Source organism: Octopus sinensis, linkage group LG19 (assembly GCF_006345805.1).
Source record: "Octopus sinensis linkage group LG19, ASM634580v1, whole genome shotgun sequence".
NCBI lineage: Eukaryota > Metazoa > Mollusca > Cephalopoda > Octopoda > Octopodidae > Octopus > Octopus sinensis.
The window spans coordinates 39664092-39687911 of NC_043015.1; the positions used below are offsets into that span (position 1 = coordinate 39664092).

Below are 23820 nucleotides of genomic sequence, written 5' to 3' on the forward strand. Positions count from 1 at the left end.
GTAAAGATCAGCCCCAGGGTGTATCAATTTGTGAAGTTTCACCTACCAAGACATTATTATATCACTCTACCTACTGTATTGAGCTCTTTGTTCCTTGTTTACACTAATATGCATACATACAACAATGTATTATATGTGCATATATATATGCACATACCTGCATTCATATGTGTGTATATAGGAACATTGTTCAGGTGGAAATGCTGTGTTCAATAGAAAGCCACAATGTTTAAAAGTCAGTCGTATCACTCAAGTGTTTGTTTATTTTCAGAGTCGTGGACTCACACCTGAGGTAAATACTCTATACTCGCACACAAGACATTTTCTCTATCGGTGTTGTCTCTTGGTTGGCTGTTTATGTGTCTCTTTGTTGCTTCTCGGCTAATGTCAATATATTTGTTTATGGAGAGCGAGAGTGGGGCCGGAGGAGGAGAAAGTGCATGTGTTGGCAAGAAAGTTGAAATGCAAGTTTTGTACACAAACACACACACACACACACATACGTACGTACGTACGTATGTATGTATGTATATATATATATTTATATATATATGTATATGTATGTATGTATGTATATATATATATATATATATATATGTTGTGTGTGCTTGTGTAGAAGTGTTTCTGTGTACCAGTCGTATATATCTGGGGTGTGTGATCCTCAACTTTTTTCTTTTTTTATTTATGCCAAAAGAGAGTCTGTGAATGGTGAAAATTGAATCAAAGCATGAACCGTACTCAGTATTGTGAAAGCCGTGCCATTATTTTGCTGTAAAAGACCAGCTGCTGTTGTTCTTCCAATGTCTGTGTGCATGACTGCTCAGTGGCCTGCATGTCATCATCTTACCATTTCCAGATATTCTATTTTGCAAAAGAAATTCTTGAGAAATAATTTTGAAATGTAATTGAATGAAATGCTAAAGTTTTTATTCTGATGTTAGATTGTTGGAAGTTATAAGCATAAATTCTTTATGTGTGTGTGTGTGTGTCTGTGTGTGAGTGTATATGTGTGAGTGTGTGTGTGTGAGTGTATGTGTGTATGTGTGTGTGTGTGTGTGAGTGTATATGTGTGAGTGTGTGTGTGTGAGTGTATGTGTGTGTGTGTGTTTGAGTGTGTGTGTGTGTGAGTGTGTGTGTGTGTGTGAGTGTGTGTGAGTGTGTGGTGTGTGTGTGTGTGTGTGTGTGTGTGTGGTGTGAGTGTGTGTGTTGTGTGTGTGTGTGAGTGTGTGTGTGTGTGAGTGTGTGTGGTGTGTGTGTGTGAGTGTATGTGTGTGAGTGTGTGTGTGTGGTGTGTGGTGTGTGAGTGTATGAGTGTGTGTGTGTGAGTGCGTGTGTGTGTGTGTGAGTGTGTGTGTGTGTGAGTGTGTGTATATTGTTTTGTGTATATTGTGTGTGTGTGTGTGTGAGTGTGTGTATATTGTTTTTAGATGGTTCCTTTGTTTCTTCAACTTTATATGAATGTCTTTAAATCACTTAATTTTAACCATTCTTGCTTTTTCTTTTACATCCTGTTTGTGACACCAGTGCCACCAGTGCCACTTTATATTTTTCTTCAGATTTTTTTTAGGTTCTATTTTTTTCTATTTTTTCCATTAATTTTTCTTTGGATCTCTTCATTAATTGTGTTTCATAATAATGAAGAATTGGCCTTCACTGTTTTCCAGGATACACACACAGACATTCTCTTTTCCCCAATGAAATACATTGAATTCTTTGGCATGCTATGAAATTTCTTGATGTAATATTATTCCTTTATTCACAGCACCATTCCAAGAATGCAAAGACCTGCTGTCACTTTATTGCTAGAATTATAAAACACAACATTAATTTAATTTGAAATGAGTTAAAAAAATTATGCAAAACGAACAAAACTGTCTCGCTGTTTTGTTGACCTTCCTTTAACTATTCCAAAGCTTTCACCCAATTAGGCAAAGATTTAATTAAATTATCAATGATTGACTGAACCATGTTTGCTCATTCCGCAGTCAATGCTTCTCTTCTCTAATTGATGGAATTTTGGCTGATCTTCCTTGCAGCCTTCTCTTAAAATATTCTTGTGTGTTCTTTTGGAGTAAGACTGGGTATTTGAACAATTCAGTTCAGAGATTCAATTCTGTGAATTCTTTTCCAAACTTGTGATACCTTGCTTGTATGATATGGGGCATTCCATCAACTAAATTGGTAACAGTTCTATATTTAAGAGATGAGGAATTATGTACATTATTTACATATTTGATGGATATTTGTCCTCATCTTGTTTGTTGTTAACACAACGTTTTGGTTGATATAATAATAATAATAATAACAACAACAACATCGAAAAATACCTTAGGAATGAGAACCCAGGTTTGAAATTTCTCCAAGACACCTGATGAAGGCTGGAGGGTATATCAGCCGAAACGTTGTGTTAACAACAAACAAGATGAGGACAAATATTGGTCAAATGTAAATTGATAACATTTAAAAAATATTCCAGTGATTTTCGACAAAACTGAGCTCTGCTCTACTCATCCCCCAAACTACCCTCTCCAATACAATGACCCCCTACTCCTCCATGGTCAGCTGTTCCTTACAAGCAACCTGGATCCTATAGTTCAGTTTTGTTGCCCCCACCCCCACCCCATACATATATTTTCCTTGAATTAAAAACATTATCAGAATTCGATTTTGTCAGACTGTATTGTTGACCACATTATTCCTTGCAACAGAATTCTTTTTGATTTTCTGGCTTTTGAAGGAATCATTATCTTCTTTCTTGCAACTCTTCATATCCAACATGTTTCAATGCCTGTTCTTTCACAATACGGCAACATAGCCATAGAATTTGCTATAGATTTTAATTACAAGTCGATATTTAATAACTTCCTTCTTAATTGTCATCTTTGTCCTGTCACAAACATTCTGCGACCTCCATGACCTCATCTGAACTCAGCAATACCCTTCTTCACACCACCCCTTAACAATGTTATCCATTGTCTGGTGATTAACATCAAAGAGTAAAAGCTTGTGGCTAAGTGGTCAGGGTATTTGGCTCACAACTGTAAGGCCGTGAGTTTGATTTCCAGCAGTGTGTTGTGTCCTTGGGCAAGACACTTTGTTTCATGTTGTTCCAGTCCACTCAGCTGGCTAAAATGAGCTGCACCTGTATTTCAAAGGCTCGGCCTTGTTACAATTAGTGTCATGTTGAATCTCCTTGAGAACTACGTCAAGGGTACCTGTGTCTGTGGAGTACTCAGCCACTTGCATGTTAATTTCACAAGCAGGCTTGTTCCATTGATCGGATCAACTGAAACCCTCTTCATCGTTGTAATTGATGGAGTGCCAGAACATTGAACGTCGGTCCATTCAGCTCTTTTGAGACTTTGGGTTATGGTTTTCTTATTAGTTTTGTTTAGTTGTTAGAGTTGCACCCGAAAATAGGAAAGAAAATGTGTGGGGAGAGGGGACATCATCTGTTATTGAAACCGGAGGAAATTCTTTGTTGGGTGCTTCTGGGACCCTGGCTCTGCATCCAGACTACCTTTTCTTCACATGGCATTAATATATACCAGAGTCTAGGATTTTTGGACAAGCGAGTATGAAGAGTGACACAAGCCTGTACCACCTAAATTCATTGAATGTGTTAGCGTTAGGAAGGGCATCCAGCTGTAGAAACACTGCCAGATCAGACTGGAGCCTGGTGCAGCCATCTGGCTTCCCAGACCCCGGTCGAACCATCCAACCCGTACTAGCACGGAAAACGGGCGTTGAACGATGGTGATGATGATGATGATGATGTGTGTAGGTGTGTATAAATAAACAAACATATTTCAAAAATGTTGCACAGTCATGTTTTTACATTCATGCTATAGTGATTTTTACATGTGCATATATATGTGTACGCACACACACACACACACACACACACACACACACACACATGCACATACAATATCCCAAGTATACATCAGCACACATACATTGTTTCACATGGATGCCTGCTCCATGAATAACTCAAACCTGTTTGAATGTAAGACTTTAATTGAAAGGTGTATAAAAAAGCCATGGAAGAATGCTACAATTGACGTCAAAGCAGGTGAGTAATGAATTAAGCTGGATGAGTGATGGATAAAGGAAATGTGGAAATAAATGTTGGTCGTAAAGAATTTTCTTTATCTAATAAGAAAATATAATAAAAATCTATTAAACTCATATAAATTTATAAAAAATATTGTATTTTAATAAAATTGTGAATTAAAATTGATTTTTTAAAAATGGTTTTAAAAAAAGTGAAGATAAAATGAATCAAAATTGATTTTAAAACAGCTTCAGGTGAAATGAACAAAAATTGAGAAAAGAGAATTGGTGTTAGTAGATCAGGGAACCAAGGAACCAGAACACCAAAATAAAGTAGTAAGGGTTGGGGTTGCTTAAATGGATGTGTAGAGTTACCAGAAGTGACAAGAGCTTTTCAGAAAGGAGTTTACAAAAGTTAAAATGACTGTGAAAACTTCAGTGATTTTATCTGAACAAAAATAACAGCAAAGTTCTTTTCTACTCTAGGCACATGTCCCCAAATTTTGGGGGAAGGGGCCAGTCAATTAGATCGACCCCGAAAGGATGAAAGGCAAAGTCGACCTCGGTGGAATTTGGATTCAGAACGTAAAGATAGATGAAATACTGGTAAGCATTTCACCCAGTGTGCTAACACTTCTGCCAGCTTGCTGCCTTTTATTGTTTATGTGTCTGCAAGGTGGTGAGCTGGTGAAACCTTTAGCAAGCCAGGTGAAATGCTCAGTGGCATTTTGTTCTTTACGTTCTGTGTTCAAATTCTGCTGAGGTCGACTTTGCCCTTCATCTTTTTGCGGTTGTTAAAATAAGTACCAGTTGAACGCTGGGGTTGATTTAATTGACTTTGTGCAAAAATTTGAAACCAAAATGTTATTTGTGTTAAGGCAGTTTGTAGCTGGCTAAAAGCCTTTTTAGTGCATATCAGCAAGAATTTAATAAGCTCTGGCCTGAGGTTTAAGACATTGGAATTTTATAGCTTGAGAAGGATTTTCTTATTTAGGCATGACTGCCAGTGGAACCCAGGTGTGAAACTTGCACGGCAATATGGCTGTATGCAGCTTAGGATGAACAAAATAACTCTGTATGTATAGTAGGCTGTCTTTTCAATTAATCAGATATATTCTGATAAAGCAGCTAAGTGAGGTTGTTGAGTGTTACTGAAGGAATATCTGAGTTGGTAGAACTGTGATTTGAAATTGCTTTTGGTAAGCCTACTGTAGGACTTCGATACAGAGTTGTTGTTTTCTAACAAAATCTTACATTTGAGTGGCTTTTACTTATTCATGGAATGTGTATCTGTGTAAAGGAATGTATGTCGGGGTATGTGGATAGATATATATGTATGTATGTATACATGTGTATGTACAAAAAACTCAAGGCATGAATGTGAAGAACAAGAAAGCTTAAGAAATAAGTCTTGAGGTTGATTTATTTGACTAAAACGGCCGCAGTCAAATTCACGACGGAACCCACTTGCAAAGAATTACCATTCCTGGATATCCATGTAAAAATACGTAATTCCACAACCACAACAGACATTTTACAAACAAACTGATATGCACCTATATTTGAATTTCTACACTTGCCATCCCTTGCATATCAAAAGGAACATCCCATACAGTATGGTAAGACATCTGTATTATAGTGGTTGACCCCAAAATATGTCAAATCTGACTTGATGAACTAAAAGGTTTCCTAACAAAACAGAAATGCCCTTTAGGATTAATAAACAATGGAATTAAAAAGGCGATTGAAACTAATCGTGCAAGTAAGGATACCAAAAGAAAGAACTAATGAACACACGATTCCATTTATCAATATGCACAATCCTGGGGTAGCCAACGTCTTTCATGCCGTTAAATCAAACCTACCTATCCTTCTACAAAGCCCCAAAATGGAAAATTTGATTCATGCAAACCTCTTACGAAATAGTAGATGCCAGCCAAAACATCTCAATAAACAGCTCACAAGGGCAAAGTTCACATCAGTGAATGAATCAGAATTCTCTGTAAAAGATTGTGGAGATAGCAAATATGGAACAATTAACAAGTGCCTACCTGGACCATCTCAACGCCCACTGGAGCAGAAGTGCCCTATAGTTTAAATGAATAAAAGTGCTAATAATAAAAGAATTATCCAAAATCCTGACTGCCTCTCTCTCTCTCTCTCTCTCTCTCTCTCTCTCTCTCTCTCTCTCATATATATATATAAGCGCAGGAGTGGCTGTGTGGTAAGTAGCTTGCTAACCAACCACATGGTTCCGGGTTCAGTCTCACTGCGTGGCATCTTGGGCAAGTGTTGCCTTGTGAGTGGATTTGGTAGACGGAAACTGAAAGAAGCCTGTCGTATGTATGTATATATTATATATGTATGTGTTTGTGTGTCTGTGTTTGTCCCCCTAGCATTGGTTGACAACCGATGCTGGTATGTTTACGTCCCAGTGACTTAGCGGTTCGGCAAAAAGAGACCGATAGAATAAGTACTGGGCTTACAAAAGAATAAGTCCCGGGGTCGAGTTGCTCGATTAAAGGCGGTGCTCCAGCATGGCCGCAGTCACATGACTGAAGCAAGTAAAAAAGAGTAAAAAGAGTATATATATATATATATATATGTATATATATATATATGTATATATATAATGAAAGCACATTATGCACCGGGCTGCAAAATATGAGAATATGGCATGCACAAAACTCTTGACCCATAAGTCACTTTGTAACTTCTGCCAATTTAAAAATAATAATATATATACACATGTATTGAGTTCTCTTTATCATGTTTATACTACTAAACCTATAAATGCCTGTGTGTGTCTATATATTATTTACTTTTCCATTAAGGTAAGATCAATAAAAAAAAGTACCCCAGCCAGTGAGCGATAAATATTATTTAATGTAGGCGGTGCACATATATATGAACACACACACACACACACACACACATATTGGCATGTGGTTGTCACGGTACATTACTTTAGTTGGTAGTGATGGGACATTGATGGAATAAATCAGAGGTTCACAAGCTTTTTGGGCCACTTCCCACCTCATGGCCACATAATACCCCTCAGCGCTCCCATCCCTATTTTTATGTATAAATAAATATTTTATATTTTACTAATTTATATATATACTATGAATCATTTGGGAGGTGCAATGGCCCAGTGGTTAGGGCAGCGGACTCGTGGTTGTAGGATCACGGTTTCGATTCCCAGACCAGGTGTTGTGAGTGTTTAGTGAGCACAAACATCTGAAGCTCCACGAGGCTCCGGCAGGGGGTGGTGGCGATCCCTGCTGTCCTCTTTCGCCACAACTTTCTTACACTCTTTCTTCTGTTGGCCTGCTCGCTAAGCCAGCAGGGTGGCGTCATACTGGGTTAAGAAATCCTGGTGTTTGAAACCCTAACTTACTGAATTGAACCCTGTTCCCCTGTTTACTACTTCTAATCACAACATGAAGAAGAATGTGTTCTTTTATTCTCCATATTTCTCTTCTTATACAAATGGTTCTCTAAATGGTAAACTCCTGTATTGTTATCCAGATTCTTAATAAATTGTATCTTCCAATTGTTACAAATGTTCTTGTAAATGGTAAAACGATACCTGTAATTATTATCAAGATTTCTAAAATGTGTGAAGCATTGAACGCAGCTGATCAATAATCTATTAGCTAACAGTCTTTGAGTAAAAACATACAACCAGTGCCAGCCACCACAGAATCTTCAGTTTGGAGCATTCTTTAGTTGTGTGTGTGAAAGAGAGAATTCTCCTCTATATCTTTTGTATATTGAGATTATAGAAAGGAGCGTGGTGGTGGAGGTGGTGTGATGTCTGGTTTCGGAGTCTATCAATTGGAAACAGACCAAAGTGAATGGAAGAAGCTGACTTGAAATAGGACGAAAGCAGCACCAAATTACCAGTTCCATCTCCCTGTGTCAGTACACCAAACTGATATCAGATTAATGATAATAATCAACCTTTTCAAAGATTTCTTCTTCTTTTTTTGCTTGCTTTCAATGTCTGTTTTTCTAGCATTTTTCTTCTTTTTATTTAATTTTTTTTTTTTTATAATTTTTGTTTTTGTCAGTTTTATTCTTTAATCAATACACTTCTAGACCTAAAGAGACAAGTTCAATTTCTATAATAGCTTAAACTTGTCTTATAGTTATTGTTTCATAGCTAGTTGAGATCTAAAGTGCTGTGAAAAATATTTTTTTTACTGGGTTAAGAAATCCTGGTGTTGTGTGGCCTTTTTTTGTTAGAATATCCAATCTGTTATGTTTCTGTGGTGCCATTATGTTTTGGTTAGACTGTTCTCAGTCTGTGCTTGCTATTGTTTAGAATTTCTATACCACCATTGATTAATATTGAACTCATTATCATTGTGTTTACCTCACTGTTTCTCCTATGAACTTATTATATTGAACTTATGAAAGAACCTCTACTTGGACACTTGACCAATTAAAAACAGCAGTCAAATCTCCCCCAAATCACACTGACTGTGTATTAAAAACAGAAACATCTCTATATATATAAACGGCAAAATGTCTGTCTGTGTGTGTGTGTGTGTCCTTTATACAAATCCACAATATTTCAGTTAGAGGGCTTGCACTTTCTAAGGTTATTCAAAACCGTCCAAGGGTGGTTGTGCACATCTTTACATTTTCCCAGTCACCCTGCAAAGCCATTAAAAAATCAATAGAAGTGACTTTTTTGTGAATTTTCTATCCAAAACTGAATCAAAATGCCCGAAACTTGATACGCCAATTGAATGCCAGCTAGCTGTATGTGGTTGGTTGGTGATTTGGACAGTACTCGCATGTATGTGCGCATGCACGCAGCTGTATATGCATGCACTAGCAGTATGACCCGGCAACGCTGGGTCATAGTGCTAGTTATATATTGTAGTCCTAGGTACTCCTAAAATGCTGATACGGGGTCATGAACGAAACACCTTCTGATCCTAGATTTGATCCGAGATTAAACGACGACTTATACAATAAACTCTTCAGTCTTGTATTTCTTCCTTCAACGCTTCCTGGACTTTCCACAGACTATAGCAAGTTTTATATTCAGATTTAGCAAACATTGGTCAAATGGTGGTGCCAGCTCAAATAATTCTGGCAGTATTGAAGTAATTAAATGTTTGAGTACAGTTTTCTGGAAACAAAAGTTTAAAATGTTTTCCTTTATAATGAAGAAACAAATGTGAAATAAAGAGTCTTGGACAATGTAAACAAACCAGGGATCCTGGATTATGGGCTCCAACATTTATCTTCGGTGTGGGAGGGACTACAAAGACTCTAGGTCCATTGTTTCTTTCCCAGCCGAAATATTATTTAAAATCTATTCAACAAGGGTGATACCCATCACAACAGAATTGAGATCCCCAAACTAAGGTGCCCTGTAAAAAATATTGGTGTGGGTGCTGGTGCCATGTTAAAAGCACTGGTGGTGGTGCTGTGTAAAAAAGCACCCAGCACACTCTGTAAAGGGGTTGGCATTAGGAAGGGAAAACAGACAATAGAACCTGGTGGTTTGGCATTCTGAAGCTTGTTATTGATTTCTGATCAAAAGAATTATCAGAATCCTTGTAGGTGTCTCTTCTGTAGCTTTGGCGATGACTGAGTTCTTCCAAACTGATTTCCCAATGTCACATGACATCAAGATGCTATTTTATTGGCTATGTCCTACGACTGGATTATGGGATGTTATTTGCCTTTCAAGTGTCTGAAGCTGTGTTGTTGCAAGGGTTGTGGTGTAGCCATAGTGAGGTTTCTGTGAAATAGGGTTGCCTTTGTTTGGCCCAAGGTCACTGTTGATCCTGCAGACCTATGATCAAAGACATTCCAACAATGAACCTCATGTCTTTTTCCTTTTTTTTTTAAAGGAAATCCAGTACTGTGTTATCTAATGTATATTTTCTTGCTTTTGTTTAGCCTAAGGTCAACTGTGATTAAGTAAACCTGTGATCAAATATATCCAACCATGACCACCCCACTTTTTTTACGACTGCATTATTCGGTATGTCCTTATTTTCTATGACTGTATGATATAATTTGAAAAATATTTGACTGCTATTTCTAGCTGGTTGAGCAACCATATTGTGGCTCCTTTACTGTGATTGGTCAAGTGTTCCCTTATTGCCATGGTCAGCTTTGTTCAAATTCTGGTCCCTTCCCTAAGTGCATCAGTACCCTACTTTATGCAATTTAACTATAATTAACCTTACTGCATAGGTCACTTAATCAAATAATTAATTTATTTGCATCAAATTACAAACTGTCCTCTTAATCTTTAATCTCCGTTCACTTTTGTGTTTTGGTTTGTTTATTCTTTCTCATTACTTGATTAGTTTCATCAAATTATTTCCTGATTTATATCAGATTTAATTAAATCTCAGAAGCAGAAACCATTTTGTCTCTACTCTCAACCATTGTTATGTTGTTTGATGTTGTTTACAGACCGACTGCGATTGGTGTTTCATTTTGTGAGCCAAGAGCCAATGCAGTAAAAGTGTGCTGTCACTTCTTTTATGTTGACAAACTAAACAGATGTCGCACGGAGACACAATGCCACCGTGTTTGTGTGTCTATAGACCTATACTCTATTGTAGAAGGATACCAGACTATAATTAGAATATTTTAGAGTTCAACAAGAGAAATAACAGGATTGCCAGTGTTTTGTAGTTTTTAGAAACTCACAATTTGTTGATCTGATGAAAATAATAAAATGAATATTTGTTATTTATTATCAGGGTAATCATCACGTGGAGGCACGTGGCTTTGTGGTTAGGGGTGTTGGACTCGTGATCATAAAATTGTGGTTTCGATTCCTGGACCGGGTGACACATTGTGTTCTTGAGCAAAACACTTCACTTCATGTGGCTCCAGTCCACTCAGCTGTGAAAATGTGTTTAGCCTGGAGAGTGATGGGCTCCACCAGGCTTTCTCGCCCTAGATACGCTGCATGTCTGCAACACCTCAACAACCCCCAAGGGGTTAAGGGACTTGTCATTGCCAATCTTCATCATCTCATATATCTCATTAGTGCTCTTGTTAAGTGACAGGTGATATAAAAAGACTCAATTAAGTTAAAAAAAAATACACTTTTCACTATTCAGTCACCACCACCACCACCACCATCATCATCTCTCTTCCCCTCTCTCTCTCTCTATCATCTCTCTCTTCTCCTCTCTCTCTCTCTACTTTACCAACAGAACATCACTCCTCTCTTTTACTCTTTTACTTGTTTGAGTCATTTGACTGCGGCCATGCTGGAGCACCGCCTTTAGTCGAGCAAATCGACCCCGGGACTTATTCTTTTGTAAGCCCAGAACTTATTCTATCGGTCTCTTTTTGCCGAACCGCTAAGTGACGGGGACGTAAACACACCAGCATCGGTTGTCAAGCAATGCTAGGGGGACAAACACAGACACACACACACACACACACATATATATATATATATATATATATATGCATATATACGACAGGCTTCTTTCAGTTTCCGTCTGCCAAATCCACTCACAAGGCTTTGGCCGGCCCGAGGCACAGTGGGTCTGAACCCAGAACCATGTGGTTGGTAAGCAAGCTACTTACCACACAGCCACTCCTGCGCCATATATTATATTTTTAACTCTCCTCTTCTATATCATCATCACCTTCAACTAACTTTTTTAACCACATAATAAATATTACGTTCCTCCTACCTCACATCATGGATGCTTCTCTCTTCCTCTTTTTCTTTCTGTCTTGCTCTTCACCTTATCCTCTTTTTCTTCCTTTTCTTTTTCCTCTCTTTCCCTTCAACTAACCACATGAAGGCATTACAATTACATTCCCCCCCCTACCTCACGCCAAGGACACTTCTCTCTCCCATTTTTCTCTCTCCCTTTTTTTTTTCTCTCTAATCACATGATGGCATTATCAATGGGCTAAGTAACAGAATGATTATAAGATAATGATTTCAAATTTTGGCACAGGGCCAGCTATTGCGGGGGAGAGAGGTAAGTTGATTCCATCCACCCCAGTACTCAACCGGTACTCATTTTATGAACTCTGAAAGGATAACTCAACCTTGGTGGAATCAGAACTCAGAACGGGAAGACAGACAAAATGCTGCTAAGCTCACCACCTTAATAATAATAATAATAATAATAATAATAATAATCAACTGAATTATTATCTTTATTTTTATTATCCATTTCTCAGTTCTTGATAAAAGTTTCAAAAATCTGTAAATCAATATTTCTCCGTGCATCTATTTTTCTCAAAGACATGCTCAGTCAACTGTTGAGGTACTTGCCATGATTGAACTAAGCTTATTATCTCTGTATCACATGTTGATGCCAGAGGTCAGTTTCTCTCTGTAAACCACAGCCTATTGGAATTCTAGTGAAAGTAGGAGCTGGTTTCCAAGAGAGGAACAGAGCTCTCTCGCAGGAATTTAGATAACAGTAATAGTTACATGCCGAAGGTTATTGAAGTTCTGTTGATGAGACAAATATCTATATTGGTATCTGTATTGATTTCCATATGGGTGTCGATACAGTTATCTGTATCAATATCAATAAGATATTTAAGTGTAGTAAACCTTATACTGTGCCTACCTGTTGGTCATTGGTCTTTCCTTATCCAATCCAGAATATCAAAGCTATCATATTCACCGATTCTGAACTCCTGCTATTGAAGTGAGATCTTTATCAAATTATTTCCTTTACGTCCTCATGGCTGACAGTGTTTTTCAGTACTGCCATTTTTAGTAGTACTCTCTACTCTCTCTTTTACTCGTTTCAGTCATTTGACCGCGGCCGTGCTGGAGCACCGCCTTTAATCGAGCAACTCGACCCCGGGACTTATTCTTTTGTAAGCCCAGTACTTATTCTATCGGTCTCTTTTGCCGAACCGCTAAGTTACAGAGGACGTAAACACACCAGCATCGGTTGTCAAGCAATGCTAGGGGGACAAACACAGACACACAAACACACACACACGCATATATATATATATATACATATATACGACGGGCTTCTTTCAGTTTCCGTCTACCAAATCTACTCACAAGGCTTTGGTCGGCCCGAGACTATAGTAGAAGACACTTGCCCAAGGTGCCATGCAGTGGGACTGAACCCGCAACCATGTGGTTGGTAAACAAGCTACTTACCACACAGCCACTACTGCGCCTATAGTAGTTCAAGTTATTCGCATTAAACCTAAACAAGTGGAGGGAGCATAGTGCATTTTCATATTTGAAAGTGTTTGCTTCATTTGAACCGTATTTGTTTATCAACAACTGACCCCATTAGAGGAATCACCAACTTGTGTCTTATATTTCATTATTTGGCCATCTTTGTAATGTAATGACCAATTGTTGTTTTTTTTTTTCTTTTCTGAGTAGCCTCTGGTCAGCTCAGATTCAACAGATCTGTGCATTTATCATCGTAGATAGTCTTGTTGTGACCGTTTGGGCAACATTGTCTGATGTTTGTTTTTGGTTAAGACAGTTAAGGGTAATGACCACTTTTGGTCAAGAATGACCATGGAATTGCATCTAGAATGTTCCCCTCTGAGGTACACCGCCGGGTAAGGTTGTTTGTGGAAGACCAGCAATCTCCCATGCATACCAGGCTCCCCTCTTTACACTGCCACTGATGTTATCCAAGAGAAAGACAAATGCTCATACAGCTTGGCACCAGTGATGTCACAACTCATTCCTACAGCTGAGTTAACTGGGGCAACATGAAAATAAAGTGTCTTGCTCAAGAACACAACACAGCCTGATCCAGGAATTGAACTCACCACATCATGATCATGAGCATGCTGCTCTAACCTAAGCCATGCCCCTTCACTTAAGACAGTTGGGTGTTATTTAAGGGTGCTTTGGCTGCTATTTCTATTATGCAGAGAGACCACACATGTTCTTTCATCATTGGCTCCAGACCTGCCCTAGAGTAGACTCCTGGGTGTTGAGTCTCCACTTCAATTATACTGCCAGCCACCCACCCACACACCCACGACACCTAATCAACATCATTGCTCTATTCTTCCAGTTTCTTTTCATCACCTGCCGATTCCACATCTGTTATCCATCAAACTTGACATTGCCTTCTTCCCCCCCACCCCCGCCACCCCCATCCGGGGCTCCTCATTCCTATTGTCATCCAGTATTCTACATGTTACCGATTCTTGGTTATCAAGTAGGCAAGATGGTGGTGGTGGTAGTGGTGGTGGTGGTGGTGGTGGAGACAGTTAAATTACAGTTGTACATCAAAAAGATGAGCTCAGAGGATGGAGAGGCTGTGTGGGTGGAAGGAGGGAGGGCGTTCTATTTTGGTCTGTGAAAGAAGTGTATGTGTGTGGTGGTGGGGGAGGGGGCTCGGAGGGTACCCCAACCCCCACTCACCCACCTCACCTCTTACAGCTCTGCATGACTGTTTGAGATGGAAGCAGTTGAAAATGAAAACCATCTGTAAAATAAAATTGAAACTTTTTTTGTGATATGTATCTGTAGACATGTATAAGTGTACCTTAACACAAGCACATTCACTTATCTATATATATATATATATATATATATATATATATTTACTTATTTTTTAATTTTATTTAGTTTCAGCTCACAAGCTGTGGCCATGCTGGGGCACCACCATTTTTATATATATATTTATATATATATATATATCTATATATATATATACATACATACATACATACATACATACATACATACATACATACATACATACATATATATACATACAAGATAAGAAAATGGAGAAATACATCTAAATCAAATATCAATTATCAGATAGGGTTGCATTTACAACCCCTATCTCAATTTGTATATATATATATATCAATATATATATATATTTATATATATATATATATATGTATACGTATATAGAAATATATATGTGTGTGTGTGTGTATGTGTATACGTATATAGAAATATATATGTGTGTGTATGTGTATACATATATAGAAATATATGTGTGTGTGTGTGTGTGTTTGTGTGTGTGTATACATATATAGAAATATATATGTATGTGTTTGTGTATATATGTATACATATATAGAAATGTGTGTGTGTATGTATACATATATAGAAATATATATATCTGTGTGTATGTGTATAGGTAATGTATGTCTGTATGTATGTATTATATGTATGTATGGTCCAAATAATAATGATAAGACAAAAAAATTCTTCAACGCATCTTTAATGATTTCTTGATAGAAACTCTGTTTGTAAACTCTGCCAGTTTACGCAAATATTTGAAGTGAAAATTTACATAATGTTTGCAGTTTTAGACATTGTAGTAGCACTTCATCAGACTTACATCAAAGATGCACTTTCACATGGTGCATCTTCCAGACATTGTTTTTCTTTTTCTTCTTCTTCGTCGTTGTATCCGACCCCTCATACTCTCTGTACTAATTGTTCATCCCTAACCACACTTCCATTTTTTGTTTCCTCCCGATATAACTAACCAACACATACAAAAAAAAATGCTGCAGTTTTGACTTGAGCTCGCTCATGACCAAATGGCTATGTCCATCTTGTCCACCACTTAATCTTCGCAAACACCACACTTTATTTTGTATTCCATACCTTTGTGGTATTACCAGACACTATTAAATTACACTCTATTACCGTACACTACACACTACTGTATTACTCTACTATCTTACTTCATACCACTCTACTATAAGCTCCATTGTGTTCTTCAAATACATTGAAATAGTAACTTTTGTACTACCCAGTATCACCACCATCACCACCACCACCACCATATTACCACTGCTACCATCTCTACTATCGCTCCCCCCACCCCCACCACCATCGCCACCATCTTAGAACAGAATGTCATTAGTCGGTCGCAAACATCGCATTAAACATTTATGTTTTTATTCAGCCGATTTCATCAAACAAGGTGAATGTTCTAGAAATTTTCTGATAAACAACTGACTGTGCCTATCAATTGAACCCATACCGGTTCGTTGGTTATCTCGGCATTCAAGCAGATTCCTTGATGTCACTTCTCCTTGCCTTGTCCAAGCTAGACTTAGCTCCTAGCAACGCTGCTTCTCTGCTGCCTCGGCTCTCTGGCTTTTTAATGACGACACCAATTATTCTGGCTGACTTGCAGTAAAGTGTAAGGGTCAACTGCTGTGAGAAGATCAGCGGAATGGTAAATAGGAGATTCTGTTAGACTTATCTCCTCCATCAGTTCCACTTTCTCAGAATCTGCATGGAATGTGTCCTTGGTCTATAATTAGGTCTTCACACAGAAACAAGAAAAAAAATGCAGAAAAAAAAAACAAAATGACAAAATAACATCAACAAACTTAATTGATTAGCAACTGATATATACATGGGGTTTGTATGTTTGTTTATTTGCATGTGTGTGTATATGTATTTGCTATGTGTATTTGTGTGTGTGTATTATGTTGTGTGCGTGTGTATATCTTGTCTATTTATTTCCATGAAATGTCATTTCCCAGATGCATTTCTTTCTTCGACAACTCCATCATTCCTTTTTTATCGATTCGTTTCTCCGCATCACTATTCTCCCCATTCCTCTCTAACGCTTCACCGCATGTGTTGACAGCACATGTGGATGATACATGGCGATAAATGGCAACTGTACATTATAATACATGTTGATGATATATGTTTATACGACACTTTGACAAAACATCACATGTTGATGGCACGTTAATACCACATGCAGCCGACATGTTGATAAATGTCGATGACATATTGAGTACAAACATTTGCCACATGTTTCAATGACACGTCACCAATCCACATTTACTACATTCGCTGCTATTGTCATGCGTTAATGACACATGATGAACCCAAAGATTCTATTTCCAAATTCTCTTCTTCTCTCTTTGACTTATTTATATGTCTTTACCAAAAGTACACTCCTTCAAGGAACTTCAGTTTTTTCCTTTTCTTTTTTTTCTAAATGGTAAACTCTGCTCTCTTCTTCCAGCACCGAAACAGGACCCACACTTGGTTTCAAATTTAACCGAGAAAGAAAAAAAATAAAATTAGAAATTAGAAGCAAAAAAAAAGAAAGAAACCAAGGGGATATCGGAATTGGGTGTTGGTTGTTCTTGCTGCTTACTTTAGCAATTTCTGAGACGGTCTGTCTGAGAACAGAGTTCCTCTTGATTTATCATAAAATGGGGGGAAATAGAAAAACAGAAAAATTGTGTCTTTAGATAGTTATAACAATAGGGGTGATGGTGGTGGTTGTGGTGGTGGTGAAACTGCTACCATTTTGTTTGTCAATATCAAAAACAATGTTGGTGGTGCTTTCATTTACTTTGCTTTCTACCAATTCTGTAGATTGTCTGGTCTGAATGACAGGGGAACGTATCCAGGTCACCATCAACATCCCTTTTTCCATGCTAGCATGGTACTAAGCCTAGTACTTATTCTATCGGTTCCTTTTGCCGAACCGCTAAGTTACAGGGACCTAAACACACCAGCATTGGTTGTCAAGCGATGTTGGGGGGGGGGTACAAACACAGACACACAAACATATACATACACATTCATACATATATATATATATACATGTATACGACGGGCTTCTTTCAGTTTCCGTCTACCAAATCCACTCACAAGGCTTTGGTTGGCCCGAGGCTATAGTAGAAGACACTTGCCCAAGGTGCCACGCAGTGGGACTGAACCCAGAACCATGTGGCTCATAAGCAAGCTACTTGCCACACAACCACGCCTACGTTAAACTATTAAGATGATGATGATGATGAATCTCTGGTAACTTATTCTGGACAATTAAGTGAACTGAATCTGAAAAAATAAGATCTAAGTACCTACAGTACCATTAGTGGATTTGAACTCACAACTAACCTACCTGTGGCCCATTCCATTATTCTCTCAGTCATTTATGACATTATTTCATTTACATCATAACTTCTGTTTTTGATAAAAGCAATCTGTTTGATATTTGGAATAGGTGTGGTTCTTGTTAAAGTTGTATGTTTACCACAGATCTTGTGGTCAGGAATTGTACACATTTATACCACAAACAATCTTATATGTTTGGTCAATGTCCTGTCTGTGGCTATCCCTTATTTATTGAGGGATGTGATGCCTTAAGATTTAGAGCTTTTAGAAATAAAGTCTCTAATTTAATGACTATTCAGTTTTTGCTGATGGAAGTTTGGAGGTTTCGGTAAATTTTTTGAGTAACACCTGCACGATTTTCACTAAGAAAAAAAAACACAGATTTTTTTGTGTGGAATTGAGTACCCTGACCTCCTAATATGCTGCAAATCCCTTATTTTGCTTCAGAAAAAGGGAGAAGGGACGACGGGGGTTCCCCCCATCCTTTTCCGAACAAAGATAAGGGATTTGCAGCATTAATATGCTGCAAAGGTTAGGGTACTTGATGCCACACAAAAAAAAATCTGAGTTTTTTTTTCTTAGTGAAAATCTTGTGGGTGTTACTCAAAATATTTACCATGCTTTCTCCTTCATTAACGCCCTTCCTCCTGGTTCCCTAAACAACATCTTTACCGACAAAATTGAATCCTGTCCAGTTGTTGGTAGGTGTTAGGATGTATTTAGGATGGACCTTACCTCCACATTTTACTAATGTACTGCTTGGTGGACTGTGCTAATTGCAGGAAATATACAGTGCATCACTGATAAAGTGACAGAAATAAACATGTTTGACTAATTAAACCGACATCTTAACGAGTGGGTTAATTATGCTTGTGAACTCCATTTCCACAATAGTCCCAGTGTTTAGTATTTTTGGCTTTACATAATTTGCGCATTTAGCAAACAAACTCTAGAATTTCCTAAAACATTGGCTCTTCATAAAGAATCTCTATTATGGCATTTGTCTCTCTATTTATATTTTATTGACAGACATGGTCGTCAAAATAGTTCAAGTCTGTAATAACCAATGATAGCTCTCTCTCTAATACTCTCCTCCTTTGTCTCTCTGTCTCTATCTAATACTCTCTCTCTCTATCTAATACTCTCTCTAATACACTCTCCCCTCTCTCTAATATGCTCTTTCCACTGTCTCATACTTTCTGTCTGTCTCCGGTAACAACCTCCTCTCTCTTTGTCCATGGTAGCTCTCCCCCCTCTTTCTCCATCTCTGATAACTTCTCTCTCCTCTCTCTCCTCCCCTTGCGACTCTCCCTCTCTTGTTACTGTTCCTTTCTTTCTATACATTGAATCTCTCCTTAAATCTTTTGTCATTCTCTCCCCACCTCTATGTCCTCAAGAAATCTAAAGGGTCTTCTTGAGCCTATGTTCAACCTCTAACCCCTTTAAAACATGCTGGGTTCAGTTTATCACTGGCAGTGGCTTTGGCGAGGGTGGCTTTGTGTCACTCAGCTGTCCTTACAACCTTAGAATGTGTCAACATATCAGACATATCCATATCCTCAAGGTAACGCGTCTGAAAAGGGAACTTGAGAAGTATGGGTGAATGTTGCACGAGTGTGAGGAGGGGAAAATAATGATGGACAGCAATAAAGGCCGAGGAGGTCATGGGGAAAAATAAGTGATCGTTAACTGTTTAATATCATTGCTTAATTATGAATTATCTGTAAGTGTATTGGTTCATTATAATGGTTGTCTCTAATATCATTGGTTAATTATAAAAAGCATCTGTAATGCCAAAGATGTTGGGTCAGATTTCAGAAGCATCTAAACTATATATTGTCCTATTCCTCATCATCATCATCATAGTTTTTAGGTCTACTTTTCCATGCTGATGTGAAGGTGCCTGACTCAGTGGTTAGTGTGTTGGGTTCACAATCATGAGGTTGTCAGTTCAATTCCCAGACCAAGCAGTATATTGTATTCTTGAGCAAGCCACTTTATTTCACGTTGCTCCAGTTCACTCAGCTGAAGAAATTAGTTGCGACGTCTCTGGTGCCAAACTGCAACAGCCATTGCTTTACCCTTGGATAACATTGGTGGTGGTGTTGTGGGGGGAGGCTGGTATGCATAGGCAATTGGTCTTCCATAAAGAACCTTGTCCAGACTTGTGCCTTGAAGGGGAACTTTCTAGTTGCTACATCCTGAGTTCAAATTCCGCCCAGGTCGACTTTTCCTTTCATCCTTTCGGGGTCAATAAATTAAGTACCAGTTATGCACCGGGGTTGATCTAATAGACTTAATCCCTTTGTCTGTCCTTGTTTGTCCACCACTCTAAAGTCTAAAACCACAAACATTGCATAAATTTTCACTGAATTTTCACATAAACTGGTGTTGCAAACGGAGTTGGTACAAAAATAATTGTAATGAATCATTAAAGATGAGTTACACACAGCGAGTGGCAGAAATGTTAGCATGCCAGGTGAAATGCCTAGCAGTATTTTGTCTGTCTTTATGTTCTGAGTTCAAATTCCGCTAAGGTCGACTTTGCCTTTCATCCTTTCGGGGGTCGATAAATTAAGTACCAGTTATGGACTGGGGTTGATGTAATCGACTTAATCCCTTTGTCTGTCCTTGTTTGTCCCCTTTATGTTTAGCTCCTTGTGGGCAATAAAGAAATAAGAAGGGGAACTTTCTAGTTGCATCCCATGTTCATTCATGACTGAAGGGGGTCTTTACCATTTTTTTTTACCCTTTCCATGCTGGCAAGGGTAAAAAAAAATTCATTGAAGCAGATTTTCTGCAGCCAGATGTCCTTCCTGTTGTCAGCCTTTATTTGTTTCCTATTTCCAAGCAAGGTAATATTTCCCATGGTTCCATGAAATCATGGACAGTTCAATGGCTGTACATGATTTCATGGCAGCTTGAAAATGACCCATACAACTTATGTGATGATGGCGTTTGTCGACAATTACCACATCATGTGTCAAGATGTGAATACAGAGAGACACACACATACATGTACTGGTGCCATGTAAAAGGCACCCTGTAAAGGGGTTGGCATTAGGAAGGGCATCCAGCCATAGGAACCATACCAAAACAAACAATTGGTGCCTGGTGTGCCTCTCCAACCTTGCCAGCTCCTATCAAATCATCCAATCCATGCCAGCAGGCAAAACAGATATTAACCCTTTCGTTACTGGATTTCTGCTGAGATGCTCTGTGTTTCTTTCAATTAATTTTAAATATAACAAAGAATTTTGTAAAATAACTTAGTTACCATTAAGCTAGTGTTAGGAACATAAATTGTGACTAAGGTTTGGTGGAAGATTTTAATTCAAAACTTATGAAAACAAGACATTTGTACTACAGAGCCAGAAGTAGTTTCAGCCGGGTTGGTAACAAAAGGGTTAAATGATGATGATGATTTATACATATATATATAAACGTCCGACCATTGAAGTTTTTTTCCAGGCAAATATATTTGCAAAGATTTTATTTGGAAATTTCTATAACTTTTCTCAAAAATATCTATAAATGACACTGGTCTCTGATCAGCGTGACTAAAGATTCTAATAAAGAATCAAAGAACGGTGAATGAGATAAAAATCAGCAACTCAACAGCTACACACACACACACATACAGAGAGAGAGAGAGAGAGAGAGTTCCCTATTGAACAGTCTTCACAATAAATGGTATCTCTCTTATCTGGTTTTTATCTTGATTCTAAATAGAATATCTAAATCTTCTATTTTGTTACTGAAATAAAAACCCAATAAAAATCTGTTTAATGCTGAATTGTTAAATTTCCTGTTTTCTCCAAGATATTCTGAAAATGTCTCTGAGCTGTTATCTCCACAAAATGTTGTTGATATTCCTTACAGTATTCTTGTTCAGTTATTTACATTATATTTTAGGTTTGGTGCTAGTTTCATGTCTTTTGTTATTATTATTATATTTCACATGTATTCCATTTATGAATCTCAACCATTTCTTGGGGTTTGTTTTTTCCATTGTGACAATATGGTTATCTTGTTTGACTTTTATCAGCAAAGCATCAGCAGAAAGGACTGTGGCAGGAATTCTCAACTAAATGTTACACCATATTTAATTTCAACTTCTCTTGATATAAAGTTTAGATATCACTGGAGCCAGCTTAGCCTTTCTTTAAAATAAATACCAGTAATACAATGCGGTTGATGGAATAGACAAACCTTTTGCCTTGTAACCTTTGTGTCTAGAGTTTAGTGATTATACATACCAGGGATGGTCATCTCTGGTTTCAAAACAGTAAAGACTTCTTGTCGTCAGCATCGGCGTCAGTGATGGTGTTGTTGCTGTTATCACTAACTCAGTATTATATAATTAGAAGCTGCCACAATTATTCTTACTTCGTTGTTTTTAAACGTCTCTTTTGATTTTTCGGAAATTCCTCTCATCATCTGCAGTATTGATTACTGATAACCATTATAATTCATCAGTGATATTACAAATAATTATCATAATTAACCATGATAATTAACCAGAGGCAATGACGAAAGATTGAGACCTCTGGAGATATGCTGTGACTGCGACGACCTGACAAATAATGTGAGTTCATGGCTGTTTCCTGCACCAGCTTCACATAGAAGCCCCAGTCCTTCCAAAGTGCCCTGGATTGCAGGACGGCCTGCTGTACTTACCTTGGATCGTAAGGTGAGCTGCTGTGCTTGAGGAGACCTATTGAGTCAAGTACATCACCATCAAAAAAATCAAATGGAAATTGTAGTTGTGATACCAGTGCCAGTGGCACGTAAAATGCATCATCTGTACGTGGCAGATGCCAGCGCTGCCTTGACTGGCTTCCGTGCTGGTGGCACGTAAAAAGCACCATCCGTACATGGCTGATGCCAGCGCCGCCTTGACTGGCTTCCGTGCTGGTGGCACGTAAAAAGCACCACCCGATTGTGGCCGATGCCAGCCTCCCCTGGCCCCTGTGCCAGTGGCACGTAAAAAGCACCCACTACACTCATGGAGTGGTTGGCGTTAGGAAGGGCATCCAACTATAGAAACACTGCCAGATCAGACTGGAGCCTGGTGCAGCCTCCTGGCTTCCCAGACCCCTGTCGAACTGTCCAACCCATGCTAGCATGGAAAACGGACGTTAAACGATGATGATGATGATGATGAACCAATGGTATTACAGATAATTACCATCATTTTAAGCAGCCTCATTGCAGATACCTAGTATAACTGGAATGTTATTATAATCAACCAGTGACATTACAGATAACTTTTATAACTATATTATGTCATATTAACAATGTTCCCCGGAGTGGGGCGGTGAGCAGCGCGGATTCTATCACCAGAAATCTATTTAATAAGAAAATAACATTCAAGTAAATAATACCTTTTCTGTTATGAGAGAAAGTTCATGTCAGACATATATATATATCTGTGGTGATATGTGATCGTTCTTCGTGACACTATTTCAGTTTTACCCCCAAACTCTTTTTTCTTTTTTTTGCTCTATAATAGAACGATGTCATTTAATTAGGGGTGGTTTTATCACTTAATATTCCTCACGCTGCACATAGACAGATCTATAAAAATATGGAGAAATAGTAGAATTTTTTTTTTTTTTTTTTTGGTAAGTCATGGATGAGAGCTGAAATGGTAATTCTGTATGGCACCATTTCCAAGTAACTTTTATTGATTCCTGTTGTACAAGAATAGTTTGTGTAGTCTCTGCAGCAGTCTTCCTTGGTTTGTAGCTCGAGGCATTCCTCCTGAAATTAAAACACGAACAAACCAACTCGTGTATTTATATAGCCTTATTCTATCGTATAGGTTGCACGGCTGATAGATGTGTGTTTAATATATTTATATTTGCTTGCAGAACTTTTCC

General features: G+C 38.1%; 1 protein-coding gene across 2 annotated transcripts in view; it reads left to right on the top strand.

Annotated features, from left to right (window-relative positions):
- LOC115222348 (dedicator of cytokinesis protein 9) overlaps nucleotides 1-23820 on the top strand; it is a 264847-nt gene that overhangs the window by 37846 nt on the left and 203181 nt on the right. The window contains exon 2 of one of the 2 annotated variants that reach the window (XM_036511318.1): nucleotides 272-292. The exons of the other annotated variant lie outside the window; for it this stretch is intronic. Within the exon in view, the coding sequence (XP_036367211.1) occupies nucleotides 272-292 (21 nt within the window). The remainder of the gene's footprint in view (nucleotides 1-271; nucleotides 293-23820) is intronic. 2 annotated transcript variants of the gene reach the window in all.